Below are 27785 nucleotides of genomic sequence, written 5' to 3' on the forward strand. Positions count from 1 at the left end.
TTACAGAAAGACAGGGACACTAAGACACTTCAGGTAGGGCTGTAAATTGGTCCAACTATTCTGGATACATGTTTGTAAAGTGCTAAAAATCTCTACACCCTCTGACCCAGAGATTCCATTGCTTAGCAACTATCCCAAGTATGTCATATGTAAAATGAAAAGCCTCATATATACCAAAATGTTCATAGCAATACCTGTTGGGAGCAGCAAAGACCTGAAATGGCTAAACAAATTGTGGCATATTCATGCAATGTAACATTACTTTGTCAGATGACATTATAGCCCTGGTGGGGCTGGTGGGGAGGCCAAAGGTGGTGGACTGCTTAAGTATTACAGTTGTAGGCTCCAATAGGGCTAAAGCCAAATGGACATGCCCACTAAGTCCATCACTAAAATAGGGAGCCCTGCCCTCAAGATGGGAGAGGCCAGCAGGCGGCCTAAGGAGGGGCAAATGGGTCCAGGTCAGAAATGGAATAGGTCAAAGTTTTGAAAATGATTAGTAGTGCAATTGGACCTGTGAGTAGGCTCTATGTTTCTAGCCTGAGTGAGATAAGGAGAACTATGTTCAAGCAAACAAACAAAAGAAAAAAAGAAGAAATAAAAAATATAGGGAAGCATGGGGAAGCTTACAAGAACTGATGAAAAATGAAATAAGAATACGGAAAACCTGAATAACAACTACAACAATGTAAACAGAATGAACAAATAAAAGGCTAACATAAATTAAACACTATAATCCTTATGATTATATTACCAAAGTTAGCTCCAAAGAAGAGATAAGAAAAATGTACCACCTCATCTTCTTTTTAGATCTGGTGAATTATGGGTGAGAAATATCTTACATACTGTCAGACTTAGTTGATCTATTGGCTGGTTTTACTGAACTGTTATTGTTTCTCTTTCTATTTTTATCTTTACTTACAAGGGATGGCTTAGGGAGGAACATATAGAAATGAAGACAATGTAAAACAAAAGTATAACTAATTATTTAAAAGAAAGTCAATATTCCAGTCCTATAAAACTATAAAATGTCAAAGTAGCTGCTTTCCCCTAACTCCAGACTCCAAAGCAAAAATTATGTTCCCACACACAATGAATACAACTGAATTCACAAGTTAAAAGAACAAAAAGTAAAAGTCTAATGAATTAAAACCACCTCATTTTCTATGATTTCCAACTTAATAATGTCTAGGTCTGGCAGTAGGGACTCCCAACAGCAAAGACTACAACTGAACCACTGATAACTTAAGAGAAGGAAAAAATTCATTCTGTCCCAAGCACCTAAAAAGAAGAGTCTTCTATTTGAGGTTGAGGGGGAGAAAAGATGGCAGCAACAATAGCGTAAGACTGACTTACAAAGGGCAGAAGGCATATGAGACATTCAGTGAAACAATTTAGAGGGGACTCAACTCCTGAGGAAAAGGGAACTGGAAATTCAACCGAGTTCAATCATTTTTCCCTTCTTCACTGAGATTACTCAGGGTTAGAACACAGGCCAGCTGATTACCATATCCCCCAACATAAGAAGACAAAGAATGTCCAGGAGCCTGGCTGTAGGATTCTGTGCTAAAATGGAGGAAAGAATACCAAAGAGTAATGGGGGAATACAAAAAATGGATGACAGAGAACGCAAGAGAAATGCTAATGGACCAAATTTGAGGGAAAACTTGAATAAAAATCTAGCACACAAGAGGACAAATTAACAGAAGGGATTACAAAAGCAGAAGAATCTAGTAAAAAAGAATCCATACCAAGAAGTGAAAACCTAAGAATGAATATGGAGCTTTTATTTCCTTTAAATCTCAGTCTCCTCCATGAAGCCTTTTTTGATTCTCCCGAGCTGAAAGTATTTTATACAAAATTCCTGGAACACTTTTCTGCATATATTTGTAAATAAGTACTTAGCACAGTGCCTGGCACATAGTAAATGTTTGATGACTTGACTTAGTGTAAAAAAAATGCTGAGGACTCTCCAGAGAACCCCATCTTGGATTTAATATCTCTCCAAGTAAAATTAAACAAACATCAGAGTAGAAAGAATCTCCCCAAAAACTAGAATTTCAGAGAAAAAACAACAGATTTGGAACACATATACACAACTTAAAATAATTGGGATAATAATAGCTAACATTTAGGTAATACCTACTATGTGTCCCACACTGGATTAAGCATCTTACAAATATCTTATTTAATCTTTACAACAACCCTGAGAGGTAGGTGCTGTTATCATCTCCACTTTACAGATGAGGGAACTGAGGGAAACAAGAGCTTGTGATTTGCCCAGGTTCACAGAGCTACTAAGTGTCAGAGGTTGAATGTGATCTCAGGTCTACTTGACTCCAAACCCAGCACTCTATCTCCATTTTGCCACCTAACTGAATTCTTTGTTAGGAAAGAAGCAAAAGGCACAGGGTTAAAACATACACAAATACACACACACACACACACACACACACACACACCATTAATTCTGAAAGTAGCAAAGGAATCAACCTTGAAGAAAGAAATTATAGAAACAATGGAAGGATCCAAAGTCCCAGAAAGAACTTGACATATCAAGAAACTTGAATCCTATGTTGGAGGTAATAAGACCAGAAAATGGACAAAAACTTCTGAACATAAACCACAAAATATTGATTGATATCATCCACAGATTCTATTCTATCTATTTAAGCTACAAAAAAGAAATGTCAAATTCCAGACTAGAAAGGATATAGAGTTGTTATATTTTACAATTCTAGTTACAACAAAGTGTTACATACATAAAAACATTCAGGAAAAAGACTTTCAAATATGAAGGAAACTCAAATAATGGAGGATTATTCTGTATTTGTCAGCATTCAGAGACAAAGATGGGAGAGCATATTCTGAAATGCAGAAGAGCTAAGGCTGAAACCCAAAATAATCTATCCTAGAAACCTACAACAAAAGGAAAACATATGGGGAGTTTCTGCTATACCCTCACCCCAAATGAACCCTGTAAGACTCCAAAGCGGAACAGAATTTTTTACCTGAAAATACTCCAAAAGAAAGAGAAATGCAAGAAAAGCAAACAAACACAAGTAAGATGAAAAGAATAATAAAACCAATTCTCACATTAAAAAAGTGAAACAGTTCTGTGGTATGGAAGAAAAAAGTGTTATTGATAATGGATAGACAAAAAGGATGCCAGAGCCCTTTATTCTGAATCAGGGGCTGGCCTTAAAGCATCAGAAGAAGGGAAAAGTTGAATGAAATTTTTTATGAATGCTCTATAAACTTTTGAATATTAGTGAATCACTCTCTTTTGTGTGTTACAAGGAAATCACTTTAAAGACTGATATATATTAATTTAAGGTCGCCAAGGAATTCAGCTATGTAATTCCTAAATGAAAACTCAAGTCTGCAGTCAATCTTTTATGGAGTTTAATTACAATAGGAGGAAGAAAGGAATTAGAGATAGAGTGAGAGAAAAGGGAGAGAAGGGAATAGGGCTTAAATACCCTTTCTGTTTAGGCTGGGCCAAAAGGCCCAAGCCCTTAGATAGCTGGGGCAATGAAAGGAGATCAGTCCCTATTACTCACGTGACCAAAATGGAGAAACAGTCTCAGAGGCCCCCACCTTCAGCTTCCTTCAGAGCAAGCTTCTCAGAGCCCACACGAACCACCTGACCAACTACTCAAACCCCCCTGGAGTCTTCAGACCCCCTATCTTTAAGGAAACCATCCAAGTTCCTCCCCTCAGTTCTCCCATCTACCAATCACTGTTCATCAATTTCCCTGTGCCAATGGAGGCTCTAGCTTAACCCAGGACCGCCCAGAGGCTTTGCACATGTCTGTTGAAGGTCATATTTTCAAATAATTAAATCTTTGCTCCTTTGCTACAGCCCTTTCTAAATCCTGTTAACCTGAGTAGGGTAGAGATTGGAATAATTAAATTTTGATCTAGGCTGCAGCCCTTACTCAATCCTGTTAGGACTGAATAGGGTGGAGATTGATTCCAAGTATCTCCATTGTATCAATTCTAAAATCAATCATGACTCAAAGAAATTCCTGTTCTATGCTTAAGCATAGGTCAAAGTCCTTTCCATTGTTCAGCAAAAGGTTTCTGTCCTAAAGTAATCTTAAGAAGGGAAGAGAAGGAACCTCCCATGCCAATGGGGTTCACATTCCAATAGTCAAGACCCACTATCAATAGGAAATTTTTCAAGTATGAAATTTCCCAATGGTGAAATTTCCAACATTTATAAATCTAAGAAATTTTGAGGTTTACATGTGGGAGATATAGAAGGAAAGACTAAGAGTAGCAAGGTGGATAAATGGAGAGAGGAGGTAAGGGACAGAGCAGGTTGAGTGATATAGTCAAGAGGTAGAGAATGAAAAGGAAAATTCCTTTGGCCTTGCAACATTACATGGGAGGGAGGATGGCTGGGCTGGGACTAGCTTAGGATCAGAAGTCTCATGCCATCAGGCGAAAGGATACATGAATTCTCAAAGGCATCCAGAAAGCAAAATGATGGGGGAGGGGGGTAGGAAAAAAACAGAAATTAGATAACATGACTTGGGTAGGGTCACAGTGAAGGACTGGGCCTCATAACTAGGAACACAGATTGACTCTCACCATACCACCATGCTTTCATTCAACTTTCCTTCTTTGACATTTCTACAGGCAAGTTCTTAAGAGAAATTAGGGAAGATGGCATAATACTAGTAAAGATAAAACAGATAAATGGAATAAAAAGATTCAATTAAACCTAGCATTCACAAATGACACAAAGGAGGAAAAAGAGAGAAATCTATGAGTGTGTTCCATGAATCATAAAATAATATTCGGAATATATTGTGAGGGAAGAGAAACAATGATGACAAGAGAAAAACTTTGAAAAGCTAAGCATGTTTCAAGAAAAACTTACTAAAAATAAAGGGTTGGAAGGAAAAGGAGGGAAAATTATGAAACATTCACTTAACTAGGTGGGGAAATAGAAGGATAAAAGGATGAGGGGTAGCTAGCAAAAATATTTTTTTTAAAAGGAAGAAAAATCAATGATTTTAAAAAATTTTAAAAAATATGGATTAGAGAAAATAGATTTGATTAAGGGCAAGGAAAGTTCATGAAGAGTCCATGCAAACAGACTAGGATGAAAACATGTCAGTAATGTTAATCACAAGGAAAAAGATTAATCTTTTAGATTAATTAATTTTTCCCTTTTAGGGAAAAAATCATACAAATAAATCAAGGATAACAAGATCCAAAGATTACTGTACCTTAAATGTAGACAGGCTAAGCTCCCAATAAAACCAGATTGCCAAAATGAACAAGAAAAAAAATAGCAATTTTTTTGCCTTAACAAAATACACCAAGAGGTGGAGTCAAGATGGTGATGTAGAGGCAGCGAAAGTTCCGACCTCTAAAAACTCTTCCTTACCAATTACAAACTAAATGCTCCTAGGGTACTGAAAATCAAACCTAACAACAGGACACAGGCAAGGAACCCTCCTGCTGGATTCAACTTAAAAGGTACGCTCCCCGCAAAGCCTGAATACAAGAACACTCAGGTTTAAGGGAAAGGAGGAAGGTCCCAGGGCCCCTCCCCCACCTACAGTGCTAAGCCTCCAGCAGTAGCTGGAACCTCTGGGCACACAAGGGTGATGGTATGGAGGGAGTACCTTGCAGGCAAAGTTGTGCCAGGCTCAGAGCGTCAAACATAGATGGTGGGGAAGAAGTTGGAGAAGAAGCACAGAGTGGGAAGCCTAGTTGCAGCAGCAGAGACACTCCATATTGCACCCCCTTTCCCAAGGTTTTGGCCTCAGGGCACATCCAGCTCTGCAAGTTCAACTCAGCTGGGCTTAATATCATCAAAGCCTTCAGAGGGCAGAGAAGCTCAAGCTCCAACACCCCTCCCCCACAGACTGTGCTGAGACACTTGCTGACTAAGCTCCAAGGGGGAAGGCAGACAGAAAAGTCCAAAACCACAGATCAAACACACAATGACAGGAACAAGAGTGCAGGCAACTACAGGGGGAAAAGAAGGGGCAAATATGAGTAAACAACAGAAAAAGAAAAAGAAATTACAATCGACAGCTTCTATCCAGACAATGAACAAAGAGCAAATGAAATAGAGGAAGATCAAGGAATGTTAAGGAAAAACACAGAAACTTCAGCGAATTGGACACAGGCTTTGGAATAACTCAAAATACAATTCAAAACACAATTATGAGAGGCTGAAGACAACTGGGAAAAGAACTTAAAAAGCAAGATAAGTCATCTGGAAACAGAGGCACTTGAACTAAAACAAGAAAATAGTGTCTCAAAGCCAAAATTAATCAGGTTGAAAATGAGGCAAAGGAGATGAATGATGACCTCCAAAGAAAATCAGACCAGAAGGAGAAGGATGACCAAAAAGCCAGGGATGAAATCCAGTCTTTAAAAACCAGAATACAACAATTAGAAGCAAGGGACTTCACAAGGCAGCAGGGTACTATAAAATAAAACCAAAAGAATGAAAAAAATTGAGGAAAATATGAATTACCTAATTCACAAAACAGAATATTTAGAAAATTGTTCCAGGAGAGAAAACTTAAGAATTATTAGTCTACTGAAAGACCATGAAAAGAAAAAGCCTAGACATCAGACTACAGGAAATTATCCAGGAAAACTGCCCCGATATTCTAGAACAAGAGGGAATGTGGAGATTGAAACAATCCACAGTTCACTTCCAGTACTTAATCCCCAAATGACAACACCCAGGAATGTTATAGCCAAATTCAAGAACTATCAGACCAAGGAAAAAATATTACAAGCTGCTAAGAAGAAGTCATTCAGATACCAAGGAACTACAGTGAGGATAACACAGGATCTGGCTGCATCTACACTGAAGGACCGAAAGTCATGGAATATGATATTCTGGAAAGCCAGGGAACTAGGTCTACAACCAAGAATCAACTATCCAGCAAAACTGACTATATTCTTACAGGGGAAAGTATGCTCATTTAACAAAATAGAAGAATTCCAAGCATTTGTAAAGAAAAGACAAGACCTGAACAAAAAATCTGATGAACAAACACAGAACTCAAGAGAATCATCAAAAGGTAATTAAGAAGGGGGTAGGGGGGAAGAAAAACAAAACAAAAACCAAACAAACAAAAAAACCAAAAAACTCAACTTTTTAAAGAGTCCCAATTTGTTAAAATTATATATATCCCTATGAGAAAAGAGGACATTGGTAACTCTTAAAAATTGTTATTAGCACCTGGGTAGCTAGAAGAATTATATTTAGAGGGAACAGTAACAAATTATATAGGATGAAATGCCAAGACATAATTATGTATATAGATATATGTATCCATATATATATATATGTATGTATATATACATGGTTGGGGGGGAGAACATCAATACAATACACTGGAAGGGTAAAGAAGTTGGAGATAGGAAATACCCAATTCTTATGTGCATTGAAATTGACTCAAAGAGGGAAGAACAATCAAATACACTGGGGCAGAGAATTGATTTTCACCCTATAGGGAAGTAGAAGGGTAGCAAATGGACTGGTGGGGAGGGAAGCAATACAAGGGAGGGAGAGGGTAGGGGGTAGTTTAAAAAGACTGTAAAGAAAATAAGAGGGGAATAAGAAGGGGGGTAGAAAGTAAAGTAAAATAAGGGTGGGAATTAGGGGGACTGATTAAAAACAAAACATTGGTGTAGAAGGAAATAGTGAAATAAGAAAAGGCAGGACCAGGAGTAGAAATCAAAATGCTTGGAAATACACAGTTGGTAATCATAACTCTGAATGTGAATGGAATCATCTCACCCATAAAACGCAAATAGCAGAGTGGATTAGAAACCGAACCCCTACCATATGCTGTCTACAAGAAACACACATGAGGAAGGCAGACACTCATAGGGTGAAAGTAAGAGGGTGGAGCCAAATCTATTGGGCATCAACTGATAAAAAAGAAGGCAGGAGTTGCAATCATGATATCTGACAAAGCCAAAGTAAAAATAGATCTAGTCAAAAGATATAGGGAAGGTAATTACATCCTGATAAAAGGCAGTATAAACAGTGAGGAAATATCTGTACTCAACATGTATGCACCAAATGACATAGCATTCAAATTTCTAAAGGAGAAACTAGTGGAGCTCAAGGATGAAATAGATAGAAAAACTATACTAGAGGGAGACCTGAACCTTCCTCTATCAGAACTAGATAAATTAAACCAAAAAAATAAATAAGAAAGAGGTAAGAGAAGTGAATGAAATCTTAGAAAAATTAGAGTTAGTAGATATGTGGAGAAAAATAAATAGAGACAAAAAAGAATACACCTTCTTTTCAGCAGCACATGGTACAATCACAAAGAGTGACCATGTAGTAAGGCATAAAGGCATTGCAAACAAGTACAAAAGAGCAGAAATAATAAATGCAACCTTCTCAGATCACAATGCAATGAAAATAATAATTAGTAAGGGTACATGGAGAGGCAAACAAAAAATTAATTGGAAATTTAAAAATGATTTTCCAAAATTGGTTAAAGAACAAATCATAGAAAAAATAATTTCATTGAAGAAAATGACAATGATGAGAAATCCTTTCAAAATCTATGGGATGCAGCCAAAGCAGTACTCAGGGGGAAATTTATATCCTTGAGTTCACATATTAACAAATTAGGGAGGGCAGAGGTCAATGAATTGACATGCAAATTAAAAAACTAGAAATTGAACAAATTAAAATCCTCAGATGAAGACTAAATTAGAGATACTAAAAATCAAAGGATAAATTAATAAAACTGGAAGTCAAAGAACTACTGATTTAATAAATAAGACTAGAAGCTGGTACTTTGAAAAAACAAATAAAATAGACAAAGTACTGGACAATCTAATTTTAAAAATGAAAGAAGAAAACCAAATTGACAGTATCCAAGATGAAAAAGGAGACCTCAGCTCTAATGAAGGGGAAATTAAGGCAATCATTAAACCTATTTTGCCCAATCATATAGCAACAAATATGGCAATCTAGGTGATATGGATGAATATTTACAAAAATATAAATTGCCTAGACTAACAGAGGAAGAAAAAGAAACTGAACAAGCCATCAAAGAACTCCCTAAGAAAAAATCCCCAGGATAAGATGGATTCGCAAATGAATTTTATCAAACATTCAAAGAGCAACTAATCCTAATATTATGCAAACTATTTGACAGAATAAGCAAAGAAGGAGTTCTACCAAATTCCTTTTATGACACAAATATGGTACTGATTCCAAAGCCAGGCAGGTCAAAAACAGAGAAAGAAGACTATAGACCAATCTCCTTAATGAATATAGATGCAAAAAACTTAAATAGGACACTAGTGAAAAGACTCCAGCAAGTCATCACAATGGTTATTCACTATGACCAGGTAGGATTCATACCAGAAATGCAAGGATGGTTCAATATTAGGAAAACCATCCACATAATTGACCATATTAACAAGCAAACCGACAAAAATCACATGATTATCTCAATAGATGCAGAAAAGGCCTTTGACAAAATACAACACTCATTCCTATTGAAAACATTAGAAAGCATAGGAATAGAAGGGCCTTTCCTAAAAATAATAAACAGTAGATATCTAAAACCATCAGCAAACGTCATCTGCAATGGGGATAATCTAGAAGCTTTCCCAATAAGATCAGGAGTGAAACAAGGATGCCCATTATCACCTCTATTATTTAACATTGTACTAGAAACACTAGCAGTAACAATTAGAGACGAAAAAGAAATTGAAGGAATTAAAATAGGTATTGATTGGACCAAGCTATCACTCTTTGCAGATGATATGATGGTCTACTTAAAGAATTTTGTATAAACAAAAGAAATGCAACCAAAATTAGAAGGGAACCAACTAATTGGGAAACAATCGTCATAACAAAAACCTCTGACAAAAATCTAATAACTCAAATTTATAAAAAGCTAAGTCAATTGTTCAAAAAATCAAGCCATTCTCTAATTGATAAATGGGCAAGGGACATGAATAGGCAATTTTCAGTTAAAGAAATCAAAACTATTAATAAGCACATGAAAAAGTGTTCTAAATCTCTTATAATCAGAGAAATGCAAATCAAAACAACTCTGAGGTATCATCTCACACCTAGAAGATTGGCTAACATGACAGCAAAGGAATGTAATGAATGTTGGAGGGGATGCGGCAAAATCGGGACATTAATGCATTGCTGGTGGAGTTGTGAATTGATCCAACCATTCTGGCGGGCAATTTGGAACTATGCCCAAAGGGCGCTAAAAGGCTGTATGTCCTTTGATCCAGCCATAGCACTCTTGGGTTTATACTCCAAAGTGATAATAAGGAAAAAATACAAGTACAAGAATATTCATAGCTGCACTCTTTGTGGTAGCCAAAAATTGGAAAGTGAGGGGATGCCCTTCAATTGGGGAATGGCTGAACAAATTGTGGTGTCTGTTGGTGATGGAATACTATTGTACTCAAAAGAATAATAAACTGGAGGAATTCCGTGTGAACTGCAATGACCTCCAGGAATTGATGCAGAGTGAAAGGTGCAGAACCAGGAGAACATTGTTCACAGAGACTGATACACTGTGGTACAATTGAATGTAACGGACTTCTCCATTAGTGGCAATGCAGTGGTCCTGAACAATCCTGAGGGATCTATGAGAAATAACACTACTCACATTCAGAGGAAAAACTGTGGGAGCAAAAACACAGAAGAAAAAAAACTGCTTGATTACATGGGTCGAGGGGATATGGTTGGGGATGTAGACTCTAAATGACCGTCCCAGTGCAAACATCAACAACATGGAAATAGGTTTTTATCAAGGACACATGTAATAGCCAGTGGAATTGCATATCAGCTATGGGAAGGGTGGGGGAGGGAAGGGAGGGAAAGAATATGATTCTTGTAACCAAGGAATAATGTTCTAAATTGACTAAATAAATAAATTAATTTTAAAAAAAAACAGCAAGAAATAGATATTTACAGGATATAAGCAAAGAGACTGGAAAAAACTTATCATGCAATAGATGATTCCAAAAATAAGAAGTAGAAATAATGCAACAGAAGGGGCAAAAATAAAAAATGGACACTGTCAAAATTTCAAATGTGTGTGCTTAAAATGGGATAGCATCTAAATTTAGAAAAGGTTAACTGAACCTTGAAAGTGACATAATAACTGTAGGAGACTGTAATGTTCCTCTCTCAGAATTTGACAAATAAAACTGAAAAATTTATAGAAAGGAAAGTATTAAAATATATTTTAGCTCAGACTTATTCTATCTTCTGAATGCGAAGAGTAAACAATATACTTAGGATAGTTCTTTAAAAATATATACATGTTAGAACATAGAAAAATTATAAATGTAAAACATGTAAATTTATATTTTTATATAGCATAATAAAAAAAGGATTACAGAGAACCCAAGGAAAAGATACTGGCCTAAATGAAGATTTGATAATGATATTTTAAATAATATGTGTGTCAATGGACAAATTAGGAGAAGTGATTAATTACTGTGAGAGAGAATAAATGAAAAAATTTATTAAGTGCTTTTTTATGCTTTCCAAAGCAAAGGATGGAGATCAGCAAGGAGGAAATGGTAGAGCCAGGAGAGATAGCATGTTGGCTTGTTGAAAGGCATGTGAAATGTAGCATATCCTTAGGCCTACTAGAGTTGACTGTCAGCTTGTCCTCATTCACCAATTGGGGCACTCCAGCCTCAGAAAACTGACCAAAAAAATTCTTGATTGCAGTTAAAGCATTCATTATACAGATTACAATGCTTCTCTTGGTCTCATATGCTTTTTGGAAGCTGCTAGGACTGAAAAAAAAATCATCCCTGTTCGTCTTGAGTGATAGGTTTAATTTAGTGGTGGTCCTTGGACAACAGACATATAGTCACTGGCCTCAGAGTTGAAGCCTTGACTAAAATAACATAGTTCACAGTTCATTGGCACAGCCTTTGAGAATCTAATAATTATTATTGTTACTGTTGTCCAATCATGTCTGACTCTTCCTGGGTCCTTCTTTGGATCATTTGATAGGTGAGGAACTGAGGCAAACAGGATCAAGTGACTTGTCCAGGGTCATCCAGCTATTAAGTGTCTAAGGTCAGATTTGAACTCATGAAGGTGAATCTTACTGATTCCAGGCTCAGTGTTCTAAACCACTGCACAATGCAGAAATCAATGTGGGATAGTGGAGAATAATGGATTTTCAGGGAAAAGACCTCCATTTAAGTACTTATTACCTAAGTGACCTCAGGCTTTATAGTATTAAATGACTCAGATGCGAAAGGACTCTATTAAAAAAACTTTTATTGATTTTATTGATGTTTTTATGACAGCAATTTTCTGATTGCTGATTCCTCCACCCTGACATTAAAACCTTCTTTGTAACAAAGAAAAGTAATTAAGCAAAACTGCCAATCTGTGTCCTTAGTCTCTAATATTTCTTCTGAAAGGTCATTCTCCTAATATGATTGGGGGGGGGGGACTGAAGCCTACCAAATTTCACTTTCTACATCTGTAAAATGAGGATGTTGGACTAGATAGCCTGGGCATCAAATGTCTCAAGTCCTAGATTTCCATGGCAATCCTTACCACTGGTATGATTTAGCGCCTCTGAAGGGGTGTATTTGTATGCAGCTTCTTGCTGGGGTGATTTGAAGGCAAACCAGATTGGTGCCATCAGCAAGAATGAGAGGGGAGAGGGGAGAGGGCAGACTTCATGGCTTCCAGTTTTCCCCAGTCCCAGCCCCATATTTATGAGCCTTTTACACTCCCAGATTTGCACCCTTTTCCTCTCCCTTACCTGGTCTGGTGTTATGTTTGATCCACTGCAGAAGTCCTTCCTGAGGCATATTACTGAACTCTCCTATTATGCTCAATTGACTCTGAAGGTTTAACCAACCTTGAATTGACATCACTGCTAGAATGGCAAAGACAAAATTTTCATAACGAACTTTGTCAAAGAGCCGGCCAAAGAGCTGAAATGAAAGAAATCATTCACTTGTAATTCATGTACAGAGTACTTTAGAGCCAATGACAAAATCTGTTCTTAACTGGCATCAGCCAAGGCAGACCATCAAGGTACAATACGCTACCCTGTATGTCATTCCCTCCTTTGAAAACAAATGTAATGCAGTGTAGTAGGTCAGGATGGATTCAAGGTGAATCTTGCTAATCTACTAGAGGACCAAGAGAATAGTTAACATTTCTAAACATATCTTGGTCCAAAGGACCAAGTGAAACATAGTAGAACATAATTTCAAACAACTAAGGGTAGAAATATTTTAGAAACTAGATCTTCAATATTCTTGTGCTCAAACATCCTAGCATAAGCTGGGGGAACCACCAAGTAGGGAACTTCCTGCAAACAGAAGCCCTTCTGGGGTCTCCATGTTGTTCCCCTGGGCCCAGCCTGGATGCCAGTTATCCTGCTTATGCAGTAGCACTTTCCTGGTGATCACTACTCTTCTCTATATACCTTACTGCCCACAAAATCTGAAACAGACAAAAGTGCTAGGCAGTGGCATCATTTTCTAGGGATCCAGGCAGAAGCAAACTCTTCTGGTAGTGAGACTAGCTGAAGAGGATTACTAAGACCTAGATGCCAAATGGTGGAAATAAACCTTATTGTTCAGAAAGCTCCTGAACAGAAATCTGAATTTCAGAGGGTTTCATTCTGGAGGGGAAACCACAGTTTGTGATGTATCTGTAGCTGAGGAGAAAAAAAATGAAATATTTTAGCCTCTTTGAGTTGACTTTAAATGAAATGTCTCTGTAATGAAAAAATTAATTAAATTTTCAAAAAAATCCATAGTGTTTTCTTTTTGGACAACTCAAAAAATCCCTAATAACTAGTCATAGTTGTAGTTACAAAAGTAACAATTACCTTACCCGTTTAGAGCTGATCAAGGAAGACATAAGGCACATGTGAGGTGTCAAAAATAGCTTCAGTCTCATAATGAAAATAGCAAGAATAGCAAAAGCAAATAGCTCCAATTCATGAAAAACCAGCTACACGAAAAAAGAGAAGGTTATATTTTCATTTTATTGTAAAATAAAGCTTTGAAACATAATTTGAAAGGATTCTTAAACATTCCAATAAATTTACTAAAAGTTAGACTGTAATCCATTCTAGAGTTATAAGTAACCAAAAAAAATGACATCCAATAGACTGTCTTCCACTTCAGAATGGAGATGGATTCATACTTTGTCTCTCATATCCCCAGGCGCTAGTACAGAGCCTGGCATATAGGAGGTTTGCTGATTGACTGATTACTTCATTTAGCAGGGATTGATTACACTGAACTTTTTCTTTCTGAAGTATATAAAACTTATTTTTCTGCTGAGCCAAAGCATCATTAATCAGAATAGAGTGGTGATCTATATCCCCATCCTACCTCCATTCCTAAAGATAAAGTTAAATTTCAAAACGAAGATCAAATTTTGCATAAGATAGCTGTAAATTCATCAAAGCCATCTGGCTTTCATGAGTATGAATATCCCTGAGGAGTTACTGTATCATGAGTTCAAATGGAGTCAACAGGTAAGGGGAGAGAACACATCTTTAAAGATATGGAATTCAAATTCAATCTTCCAACAAGCTCTAGTTCTTCCTTTCCAGATGCCAATGTGGCCACTAAGACATTAAACTCAATATAGCAGAATCTGAACTCATGATAGAATCCTAGGATTTGGAGCTAGAGGGGACTTTAGAGATCATCTAATTTGACGGCTTTATTTCACAATTGAGAAAACGAATACAAGGAGAAATGAAGTGATTTGCTTATTGTCACACAGTGACGGAGCCAACATCAACTTGAATCCATTCTTCCCACCATACCATGTGGTTTGCCTCTTCCCATTAAATTTGTGCCGCTTCCTAACAACACTATTACTTCTGATAACACTATTAGTCTTCCAGTCATTGAGACTAATAATTTGTGAGTCATTTTTGACTTATTCCTGTTGTTGTCCAACATCAATTTGCTAATTCCTCTATATTTTGCAATGTCTTTTGTATGCATCACTTCCTTCCTTTCAATTTTTACTACAGGCACCCTATTTCAGGCTCTCATTAACTCCTACCTTAGCCATATCCTCCTAACTGGTCTCCTAGCCTCTAGACTCATTCCAATCCAAATGATCCAGATTACTTATCAGAATGATCTTTCTAATAGACAAGCCTGATTAGACTTACAGAGTAAAAAAACTGGGAGGGACATTGGGGGCCACCCAGAGTCCCGCCCAGACCTGGACAAGAATTCCTTCTGTATCATACCCAAATAGGGATCATGGGACCAAAATGAACAAATTTAAACCCTTTTTTGGATGGCAGCCACTCATTTCAATGACCTCAATATAATTGAATGGGTTGGACTAAAAGAGTAATATTTAATAATTCAGTCAGTTTGGAGACATCCAGGAAGTGGAGGGTCCCTGTAAAATAAGACAAAGGCCTACCTACAAAGCCAAGCCACTCAGTGTATAGTCCAAGTTTCTGGTGGGATGGAGAAGGCAGGAGAGTGCCTTCTCTCTGATATACCTTAGATCTATTCTGTTTATGAACCTATTTTCAAGTTTTTCTTCTCTATTAGGAGGGTGGAGACTGCTTTGCCTTCCTTTAGAATGACTACTATGTAGCATAGGGCAAGGTACATTGTAAATGCTGAAGCTTGTGGACTGACTGGAAGAACCTGCCATGGTTGGACGATGGGTGACACACTGCCTTAAGTTTGTGGTACCATAGCTTAGGAAGAAAAATGAAAAGCTAAAGAATGTTCAGAAAAATGACACAAGAAAGAAAAGGGGCTTGACTCTATGCATATGAGGCTGTGCTGAAGGACCTAGAAAGTTTAGCCCAAGAAGAAGTTTAGACTCAGGTACACATGTCAGCTGTCTTCCAAAAATTCTAGAATGAAGAATTAGTCGTGTTTTGTTTTGCCTCAGAGTCCAATACCCTATCTTTCCAGGGTATCATCAGAATCTTCCTAAAACAATTCAAACATAAGTGATTCAATTTCTGGCATGGTGCTGGTATACTGTCCAGGTTTCACAGACATTCTACTTTGAGGTCTGCATAACAGCTTTATGGACCTCCCGTTTGGTGGATGTCAACATCATTATCTATGTTTATGTCCCTGGAAAGTGTATTGCCAAAGTAAATGAACTTATCCATAGAATTCAAAATTTCTCTATTTACTATAACCAATGATTCTACATAAGGATTCTGCATATGGCTGGTGGAGAACCCGTTTTCTTGGTGTTAATTATCAAGTCAAAATTAGTACAAGTGGCAGAGAATCAATCCATATTCTGTTGCCTCTCAATATTGGAGGCTGCAGAGAGTTCACAATTACCTGCAAACAAAGTCACATACCAACTCTTCCTTCACTTTAGTCTTGGCTTGTAGTCTTTTAAAGTTGAATAAATTAGTGTCAGTGCAGTAGGCAACCTTGATGCCATTTTCATTCTATTTGAAGGCATCTGACAACTTCACACATCAATGAAAACATCATGCAGCCCTGCTTTACTCTTCTCATAATTAGGACAGCCCAAAAGCTGCATCTATTATCCAAAACCCAAGAAAGTATGCCGTCAAGGACCTGGCATACAATACTGACACAAAACTTCTCCAGGTAATCAAAGTTTGTTATGATCTTCCCCACACCACAACTGACAGCATCAAATGCCTTGGTCACATCAATGAACATTGTGAACAAACCTCTGTCCTTCTCCTGCCATTTCTTCTGAAGTTTTCTGGTAGAAAATAACATACCAAATATACCTTGGTCTTTTCTGAAATCATATTAGATGGAGATCTTCCAAGTGAAGAATCAGTCTATTAAGGAGGACTCTGGCAAGAATATTGAGACATCCCACTGTGACTTTCCCAGGGCAGCCTATTTCCTTCGCCTTTATAGGCAATGGAGGTATCCTTGATCTTCTTGTGGATTAACTCCTCTTGCCAAATAATCAAGAAGATTTCAGTAAACTTTTGTAGGACTAATGGACCCCTAGCCTTATAAATCTCTGCTGGAATGGAATCAGCACCGGGTACTTTTCCACAAGAGGAGTCTGGCATTTAAAATCTCTCCTTCAAGTTGGAAGTTTGTCTAGAGAACTGGCTTCAATCTGGGGTAGTCAAGGGCTTTAACATTTAGTTGATGGTCTGTTGAAAACATTATGGAAGTGTTCAGCCCATCTCTATAAGATCATATCCTTATCACTGATCATTGTAGCTCCATCAACATGTACCATAGGTCTTTGGCTCATATATAGTCTCCAGGATATCAAAGACACACTTTGGATTGTCACTATTAGCATAAAATGGAACATATCTACCTTTTTACAATCCTGCATCTCTCTAAATTTCATTCATACTTTACTTTTGATGGAATTAAATGCTACCTTCTTAGAAATGGACAGACTTTCCTGCTGATAAAACTCTTTGAATTTCTTGTTTTTCATTTAGTAGCTTCTGTATTTCCCAACCATTTTCATCAAACCAATCCTAATGTTTGCAAGAATTCTGGCTCAGAAAAATAAATGTAGTGCTGCACACCAAGTCTCTGAAAGCTGCTCACTCTTTTTCTGCTCCATTGTTGCCAAACAAGCGTTGCCTCAGCTTTTCCTCCAAATTAGAAACAAACTGTTCTCACATGGAGAAGTCTTCTAATTTGTTGTTATTAAGACCTCTGGTAGTCATCGTGACTTCTGGATAATGCTTTGGTTGAATTTAGGAAAGGATAAGTTTATGATTGGTCCAGCACGCTACACCACACATCAACTTCATTCTCAAATTCTGTCTATTCTCCTTATAATGACAATCTATTAAATGACAATGCTTGTTCTAAGGATACAACCATGAAGTTTTGTTCAGTTTAATTAATGGTGATGAGATCATGAGATGCACACGTTTTCGGTGGTAAATAATTACTGCTTTGCTATTTCTGCTTTTGAATCCATTTTCCCCAAGAGGAGTTTGAGAGTATGTGTCTACTCTGGCACCTAGAAATATAAGCTTGTCCCCTTTTGTTAATGAGGGTCTCTAGGTCTTCATAAAATTTTTCTCTGACCTCATCAGGGTTCATCATAGTAGAGACATATGTACTGATGAAAGTGGCATGGCACTTTCCTACAAGTGGCAATCACATTGTCATGAGCTTGTCATTCACTCCTTTTGGAGGGCATATAAGCTCGTCAAGTAGATTAGATTTAATTGCAAAACCTACACCAGTTTAATGACACTCATCACAGTGACCTCTCTAGAAAAATATCAGTAAGGTGGCCTTAATTTGCCAGCCTTGTTTCATTGAAGGCTGCCATTTGAATGTGATATGTACCAAGTTCTCTCACATGAGCTTTTAGACCTTGTAGGTCTACTGAATTTGGTGTTGTCCATAAGCATATGCAGATTTCATGTATTAATGGCAAATGGAATCATCTTCACACAAAAATTTTTGTGTATTTTTGTTTTAGCCACAGGGTAGGATCCTCAGCCTGTGCAGTAAGCAGACCAAGGTTAGGCTGAGTGAAGCATACAGGTTTTAGGGCCCCTATTCTAGCCCCTTCCTTATGCCAGGAAGTGAGAAGTGTGGTCATTGAAAAAGGCTGGTCAGACACCCAGGGGGCTGCTGATTCCCACAGCTGCTCCAGTGAAAAGAAAGACAACTCTACGCCTTGGCCACCTATGTGCAGGGTTGTGGACTACAGCTCTCAGTGTATCTGCCTGCACCTGCTATTCTGTTACTAGTGCTTGTCACCACTTCAGGGGAGGAGTAAAACTATAATAACGAGACAGTAAAATGTAAACTGTTACAATGGCATGAGTGACGTCTTTTGACTCTCAGATAAATTGGATTTAAGCGAGGCTGAGTTGGATAAAGTTGTCAGCTTCACTCTCTCTTCCAGAATCATTGGAGTGGCAAGACAAGAGTCAAGACAACTGGCAAGCACTAAGCATTCCTGCTTCTGTTGCCTTCACAGCCTGTTGGTACAAATTATTCACATACACCTGTTTCATCAGGGAGGTCTTCACATGCTGGGGGGGGGGTACCTCACTACCTCATTGACAGCTTGGAGACCTGTCAATTACCTCACCCTGGTTTAGCCCATCAGCCTAGGCAGGTTTGCCAGGATGTGGCCACTCTGCATGCTATAACTTCTTAAGAGACACAAGTGAGAGTTGTGTGGCAGGTGGACACCAAAGGGGGAAATCAGCCCTGGAAAAATGGCTCAGCAAGCCCTCACACCTCTCGAATACCTTTAAGCACTTAAGAATTTGAAAATGAAGTTTTTAATTACTTGTAAAGTGATTAAATATAGCCTAACCTCATATTGATTTTCCTGACTGGCCTATCACACTAGACTCATGCCATCTGTTTCTATCCAAGGCACTGATAAAAATCTTAAATATCACAGATACACACACATGTACCTGGAAAATTTCACATAACAAAAATTATGCATTTTATCTTCAATGAATATGTAACCATTTGAAGCTCATCTTATACAGTCTAAGATGTTTGTCTATACCTATGTTTTTCTAGATTATCTGCCAATTTTCCCAAAAAAGGTTTTGTTGAAGAGTTCTTAACCCAATAGCAGGGCACTTTGGATTTATCAGACACTAGATGATTATGTTCATGTTTCTATATATTGTGTATTTAATCTGTTCCACTGATCCTCTTTATTTCTTGTTTTGTTTTTTAGTCATTCAGTCATATCCAACTCTTTGTGACCCTATGGCCATGATGGCAAACCTATGGCACATGTGCCTAAGATGGAGACACAGAGACCTTTCTGTGGGCATGCAGGGCTGTCCCCTGCAGTTTCTCCCTTCACCCATTCCACTTCACTTCCTCATCCCTCTATACTTACTCCCTCCTGAGCAGAGCACTCAGCCCGAGGAGCTGGGGGGGAGGGGTCTCCTCTTCCAACACTGTGGGTCAACCCCCCAAAAGATCTCTACTTACTTGCTTCCTGGCCAGCCATCAGTCTGGGGGGTGACTTGGCCACCCAAAGGCTAACTGCACTTCCTCTACCCCTTGCTCCCAACCCCTCACGTGGGTCATAGCCCAATAGGCAGGAGGGGTTGGATTTGGGGGCCAGTCCTGTGAGGCACTTCCCCAGGTGGGAGCCCCTCCCCCTTCCAACACAGCAGGGTGGGTCACTGCATGCAGTGGGGAGGCAGGATAACGCAACGGGGGTGGGGTGGGACATGGCACAGGGTCCTTAAAAGGTTTATCATCTATATAACATCTGTGGGGTTTTCTTGGCAAAGATACTAGAATGATTCCATTTCCTTCTTCACTGGATTAAATCAGGTTAGGTGACTATCTCAGGGTCACATAGCTAGTATCTGAGGCCAGATTTTAACTCAGATTTTCCAGACTCCAGGCCAGGCCTCTGACCACTGAACCACCTATTTGCCTTTACTTCTAACCCAGAACCAAATTGTTTTGATGTATATAGTTTTGCAGGATAGTTTGAGATCTGGTACTACTAGGTCTCCTTCTTTGCTGTTCCCCCCCCACCCAATTTATTATCTTGATATTAACTTTTTGTTCCTCCAGATTAATTGTCAGTTTTTTCTAGTTCTAGAAATTATTTGGTAGTTTGATTGGTATGGTACTGAATAAGTACGTTACTTTAGGCAGTAGTGTCATTTTATGATTAGCCTTTCTATGAACAACTGATATTTCTCTAATTCTTTAGATGGTTTTCTGTAAAGTGTTTTGTAATTCTATTCATATAGTTCCCAGGTATTTCTTGTCAAACATACTCCCAAGTATTTGATATTATCTTTAGTTATTTTGAATAACATAACTAAAAAGTTAGCTATCTCTTCTTGCTAGAGTGTCAGCAATATATAGAAATGTAGATTATTTATGTAGGTTTATTTTATAATCTGCAACTATTTAAAGTTGTAGCTTATTTTGATTAGTGTTTTAATTTACTCTAGGGTTTTCTAAAAAATAATTTCAGTTGATATGCACATGCAACAAGGGCTAATTCTATTTCCTCTTTACCTATGTTTATTCCTCATATTTATTTTTCTTGTGTTATTAATATAGCTAGTATTCTAGTATAATACTGAACAATAATGGTGATAATGGACAATCTTGTTTTACCCCTGATCTTACTGAAAAGACTTCAGGCTCTTCCCTATTAGAGATAATAACCGCTCTTGGTTTTACATACATAGTAAACCATGTTTTGCATGACTTCACATATTTAAGTGATGTATTGCTTACCTCTTCAACAGGTGGAGGAGGGGCCATGAAAGTGAGAAAATTGGAAGCCCCCCAAATTTTTAAACGAATGTTAAAATAAATTATATTTATTTTTTAAATAGATGGTATCATTTAAAGGAAAGCTCAGTATACTCTATGCTTTCTAGTATTTTATTTTGTTTTGCTTTGTTTTTCTAAAACAGGCTTTGGCATTGTATTTTGTAAAAAGCTTTTTCTCTATCAACTGATGATCAAATGATTACTGCTGCTTTTATTATTAAAATGGCAAATTTGATTCATAGTTCTAACATTCAACCAGTCTTGAAATTCCTGGTATTCATCCAGTCTGGTCAGTATATGATCTTTATGATATATACTATAGTCCCCTAGAGAATATTTTATTTAAAATTTTGCATGAATAATCAATTGGGAAATTGGTCTATAGTTTTCTTTCTCTGTTCTGACTGTCCCTAGCTTAGGCATTGTGTTATAGAAGGATTTTGTTAGGATACCCTCTTTACTTCTTTTATTTTCTATTTAATTTAATTTCTCCCCAATTACATGTTAAAAACAGTTTCCAACATTTAAAAAAAGTTTGTCTTCAATTTTCTCCACCATTACCATTGAAATGGTAAGCAATCTCATATTCATGCATTTTCTCAAACAGTTTATATAGTGCTAGAATTTTTTCTTTAAAGATTTGGTAGAATTCACTTGTAAATCCATCTGGTCTTGGAATTGTTTCTCATCTCTTCCTTTCCTTCTAGTTCATGATCTGTGGAATAACACATGATTCTGCCACTCTTGCTTATCCTTATTAGACCTCAGTTTCTTCAACTGTAAAATGTGTGTTAGACAAGAAGACTTCTAAGGGTCCCTCCTAGGTCTATATCTATGATCCTTTGAATGAGATAGCAACACTCAGCTTTCAAGTAGCATATCGTCCTTTAACAATCAACTCATGATTTCTGAAGATCTCAAATTTCACAATGTGTACAGGATATTTTTCTGTTAATTGCAAATTAATTGCAAATATGACTTCTAAATGACCTATTTTCAAGTTTCTCAAATGTCTATGCTAGGCCTTGATAATCTTTATTTTTATTATTATTCTTTCTGGTCAACAATGAGGCTAGGCAAAAGCTGAACAAGAAAACAGGAAAAAAGAAAAGAATTATAGAACATCATTTTTCAAGGAATATAGCTATATTATATCAATGTCTATTACATGTAATAAACTAAAATACTCCAGTATTATACTGGACCAGTGATATTATCAATGTGCATACTACTATCTCTGGTGATTCAGATCATGTTTTCTTGCTTGTCCAACCTCTGTGACATTTATAGATGTACTCCAAGAATCTGCACCGTGTAATCCATTCAAAATGTTTGGGATTTTCTTCTTGTTCCATTGATGATGTGTGTCAATACAGCATGTGGGCCACTGATCAGTTATAAAATGTATTCATTCACTGGCCCATCTAGTTTTAATTTCTTGATGATATAATTGATAGCACTTCTCCTGTGGAATGCTCATTTGTAATGTCTTCCAGAGTCTGCTCATAGCCACCATTAGATTCTACACTGTCATTTAAATAATCTCCAACTTCAATTCTTCAGAGACATGAAGCCATATAAGGTCACTCAAAAAATATTGGTGTTTTTAAAAAACAGATGCTTTTTCACAACTTGGAAACTTGGAATCCTTCTCCTCATAGGACAATGGCAAACATATTTAGTGACCACATGTTCTCTGGTTCATGTATCATATTATGATTTAGAAGGTTAAACAAAATTCTCTTTCTTGTTATCTTTTTAGAGGAATGTTGCACAACTCTGGCATTTTCATGGGAAACATTTGACCTTTAAAGCAGCATGGTGCTCTATCATATCAAATATTTTACTGGCTTCCTAGAATAAACAAACTATAAGTACAGTGGGGTTTTATGTTCTCTACATCTTTCTGTTACGTGGCTACTGTAGGATGTCATTTGCAAAAGCCCGTCTGCTCCATTTTAACATACAAGGATTCTCCTAATGCATTTCTAGAGAGCAGGCATAAAGGTCCCAATTAAGGATATTCTCTTGCTTACCTTTACAAATCAGTAAGAATGCAGACTTTTCCCATACCTTTACTATATTCTTCCTTTTCTTAAGAAGCTCAAAAGTTGTGTCACCTCTGTGAGATTCACTTTAGTCTTGTGCAGCTGCCCCTTCTATCCTTGCTTTTTCTTCATAATGTAGCACAAGAGAAATTCTGAGAGATTAGAGTCTACATGTGGTGGCTCTTTAACTGGTCACCTCCATTTTTCATCTGTTTGTTGTCCTTCCCATTTTATCCTCAAGTGGCCTCAGTCTTACCTATTAAATCTCTCACTAGACTTTCTTTAAGCTTGTTCTACTGATTTTCAGATTCACATGATGCTCCCTATGAACTTCATATATTCTCTTGTCACAAGATGTCACAAACTAAGACTGTTAAGCTCTTCATGGCAAGAATGTCACTTGTTTTCTGGCTAATTTTTCTAGGCTCTGTTTCCCTTGTAATGGCAATTGATTTACATCAGCAAACATTCTTTAGGAAATGGTCCTACTCTGGGATGACATCTGTTCCTTCTACCATTTCTCATTTTTTTGGCAATAGGAGATCAAGTTGCAGTTAATGTTGTATAATTTTCTTATTTATATTCATTGTACTAGTATCATAGGCTCCCAGTTCTAAAACTTGAAGGAAATGGTTTTGCATTTATCTTTGCTCAAATAAGTGTCAGTGTTCTATACAAAATTGATTGAGAAAAATAAATACCACATCAGGAAAACATTATTTACTATCTGTGAAAATAGAAATAATTTCATTTTTATGTCATCTGCTATTTATCATATTTAGATACACCACAGAATTATGAGATAGTCATAAAGGTCTTTGTTCTTTTTTGCCTCCTCCTGAACTGTATTAGCCAACATGTTTCTGTTATTCTTCCCTATAATCATCTTTGCACTGAAGTCATGAAGTATCAAAATTAGTGTCAATTTATCTTAAACTTGAATTCTTATAAAATTTCTCGATTTTCTTATCCTCTGCAACAGATGGAGGTACAGGAGTACAGTTATTTTCATGGTAGTCTCTTTTTTCCTGTAAAAAATTATCATGAGCATTTCAAGATGTTAAAATGTTGTGTGGAAGGCAGATTCTTTCCATTAGAGCCACAATGTAATCAATTCAGTCAAATAGCAAAACAGAGTGCTAGACTTGGGAGTCAGAAAAAACCTGGCTTCAAATCTAGCCTCAGACACTTACTGTGAGATCCTAGGCAAGGGACTTGGTTTCTGTCTGCTTCAGTTTCCACATCTTTAAAATGGAGATAATAACAGCACCTCCTTCCCAGCACTTAGTACAATGCCTGGCACATAGCACCATTTTTGCTATTAATTCTAACAAGTCCTTTCTTTGCTTCTCCAAAGACAATCTGTGAACCACCTCTTCAGGTAACTGCAACCTCCTTTTCTATTCTGCTTTGGTTTAAAGGATGAATTTCAAGATGGCTACGATCCTAATCCTTCAATTGAATGTCTATTCATGATTACTCATAAAAGATCTCATATGTAGAGCAACAACTATTTTAATATTTATAGATGGTCTAACAACTGTAATTCTTAACAGCCTCCATCATCTTTTCCTTCCTTCTGATATATTCTGAATCAGAAGTACAAGGGGGCTACAGAGGACCTAATACAGTAGGGACTTCATTTTATATGAACTCAATACATGAATTCAGGTATACGTAATTGGCAATTGAAAAAAATAAAGGCAGAAAAATATGTAAAAGAACAATTTTTAACTATTTACTGAACCCACACCATTTTCCCAAGTGCTATAAAGTATATGTAGCAGCAATTCATCCAATTAAATTCATTCTCACTCTGAGAAACATTAGTGTGAGTCCTTCCATTGTTTTGTACCAAACATTAACTACCACATCAGTCTTAGTCTGAAGTTCTTGCTTGTAACATAGTGTCCAAGTGGGAGCAGTGCTTCTCTTTGTTTCATTAATGCTATCTTGCTATTAATAATGATCCCAAAGTACAAGGAGTGATGCTGGGAGCTCTGATGATAAGTCTAAGAAAAGTTATAATAACGTGCCTACCTAGGTAAGTTCACTGTTATGTATGATTTCAACTTAAGTGAAGGGTCTAGGAACATACTGGTCGTGTAAAATGAGGTCCTACTCTCTCATTTTGAATTTTTTCATGGGTTGATAAGCTAAAGAATTTATTACCATGTGGCCAGTTTATAGAGAATAAGCCTTTCTGTACCTCCTTAGCCAGGCCTTTGGAAAGCCATGCATAGTTAATGACCAAAGATCAATGGCATCATCTAAAGGACAACTCATTGTTATTTCTTCCCTCTTCCCCCTTCTACCCTCTCAAGCTTCAACCTAGTCTAGGCAGAACCTAATGTAGAAAAGCCTACCAGAACTGTGGGTGGATTCTTTGACTCATCCTGGTGAAGTTGTTTTCTGGAATTAAAAGAATACATTCTATTGATTCAATTTTATTAAAGTACCCATCAGTAAACAAGCTCAGCCAAAAAAAAGTGTTAATAAATAGGTAACAATTAATAATTACTGTAACTTAAATGGAGCTTATTTTAAATTTGTCTAATTAGGTGATGTTGAGAAGCTGTTCTTAATATGTCGAACAGAGAAATATTTGTTTCTTGAATATAAGAATAGAAAATGGGAGGATTTTTTAAAAAGAGAGAACTTTATGAAAAATGCATAGAAAAATTGCAGTTAGAGATACTGCAATATTTAGAAACTACAAGCAAGAACATCTACGGCACACAACACCCTTGCTCCATTTTAGGTGCAAGAAAGGTGAAAATGCCCTTTCATTCTTTGTTCATATAATAAATATTTCTTGCTCTAAGGAGATATGTGGTTGAGATTTCAGTTGACTCTCCTTAATGCAAGTCATAAATATTATCATCAACTTCTGAAATCCTATATTCAATGTATTAATTATATAGTTATAGTTTAAAATAATTGAATTAGTTTAATATGATTATTAATTGAAATTAATAATATATTAGAAGTACATGTATTTTCTGTGGAGACCTATATTGTTACAAAATCTTTTAACCAGATGAGTACAAAACATAAGGTCCAGATAAACTGCCATGTCCTCCCTAAAGCCCTCCTAGATGCTCCTTCTGGAAATGATCTTTCCTTTGAATAATAAGGTCATCTCTGTAGTTAGAAGACCCTCAAAGAGACTCTAAACTAGTTCAACTTTCTCACTTTACAGATGAGGAACTGAAGCCTACTGATGTTAAATGATTTGTTCAATTTCACAAGGGAAAATCAGTAGTCAGTATTTGAATCATTCTAGTCTTTATTTCAATTCCATCACTGTAATAAAGTGAAGTGATGATCTTGGAGGTGTGTCAAATATCAGACAATGGGACAAAGTGAATAAAGTGATAGGCTTGAGGGTTCTTAGGATAGATTTGAAATTCTGCCTGTCATGCTGGCTAAGGGACTATGGGCAAGTCCCAGAACTTCTCAGGAGTCTCATGTGACTCATGGAAACAGAATTTGATAGCTATCAAGGAGCTCAGAGGCCTTTTAGTGCAACTCTAGCAGAGAAATCTCTAGTAGAACACACATGACCGGCAGATACCATTGTTTTACTTTGGTACAGCTCTCATTCTTAGGAAGTTCATTCCTGACACCTTTGCACCTTCTACCATTGTCCTGGTTGTACCTTCTGGGGTTAAAAAGAACAAGTCTAATCCTTCCTCCAAATGAGGGATTTATGCCCCATAATACTTATTTGCTCAGTTACCAAATGTCTTAAAAGAGGGAACTTTCACACCAAGGAAATCAATCACACATCCTTGATTTTCTAGGGGGTGGGGGGAATATCTGGACAGAACCACTTGGTTATCAGCTAATTCTCTTGACATCTTCTGTGGTGTCTAGTACTGTACTTTGCACAAACAAGGCAATTAGTCAATGGCTGTTGAATGCATGAAAGGATGAGAGGATCTCAAAGAGACAGGAGCTAATAATTCACATCGTCATCTCCTCTACAACATGCCTGATGGGAGGCTGCCAATCTCTTTGTGGAGAACTCTCATCAGAGGGAACGCATAACATTCTTAAAATTTACAATTTATCATGAACTTGTCAAACACCAACATGTTTATATCCACATAAGAAAAAGGGGAAAAGGTTTATATGAAATCATGATTCTTTCTTAAACACTTATTTTTTTAGTGTACCGTCAGTTTAGGATGTTAGTTCCAAAGTTATCCTGTCTGTATCTTCCTTTTAATTTACTTTTATTTCCTTCTGAATATTTAAACAATGCCTTATTGATGTTCCTTGTTCTCTTTTCTTAGTCATACCTGGCACTACCTTCTTCCCTCAAACCCCCTTGTTTTAAAAACACTCTATCATAACTAATAAGCACAGTCAAGCAAAACAAATGAACATGTTGTCCACACTCAAAAATTCTTATCCCGAACCTCTGCTTCATCACCTCTATTA

General features: G+C 37.1%; 1 protein-coding gene across 6 annotated transcripts in view; it reads right to left on the bottom strand.

The window, feature by feature from the left end:
* LOC100012477 (probable C-mannosyltransferase DPY19L2) overlaps positions 1–27785 on the bottom strand; it is a 205195-nt gene that overhangs the window by 22987 nt on the left and 154423 nt on the right. For 5 of the 6 annotated variants that reach the window (XM_007499954.3, XM_056804273.1, XM_016424414.2 and 2 more), the window contains 3 exons: positions 25703–25748; positions 13886–14005; positions 12798–12972 (listed from right to left, as the gene is read on the bottom strand). In XM_007499954.3, coding sequence (XP_007500016.1) covers positions 12798–12972; positions 13886–14005; positions 25703–25748 — 341 coding nt within the window. The remainder of the gene's footprint in view (positions 1–12797; positions 12973–13885; positions 14006–25702; positions 25749–27785) is intronic. The other variant, XM_007499956.3, reaches the window with a different exon arrangement.

Source organism: Monodelphis domestica, chromosome 7 (genome assembly GCF_027887165.1).
Source record: "Monodelphis domestica isolate mMonDom1 chromosome 7, mMonDom1.pri, whole genome shotgun sequence".
NCBI classification, from domain to species: Eukaryota; Metazoa; Chordata; class Mammalia; order Didelphimorphia; family Didelphidae; genus Monodelphis; species Monodelphis domestica.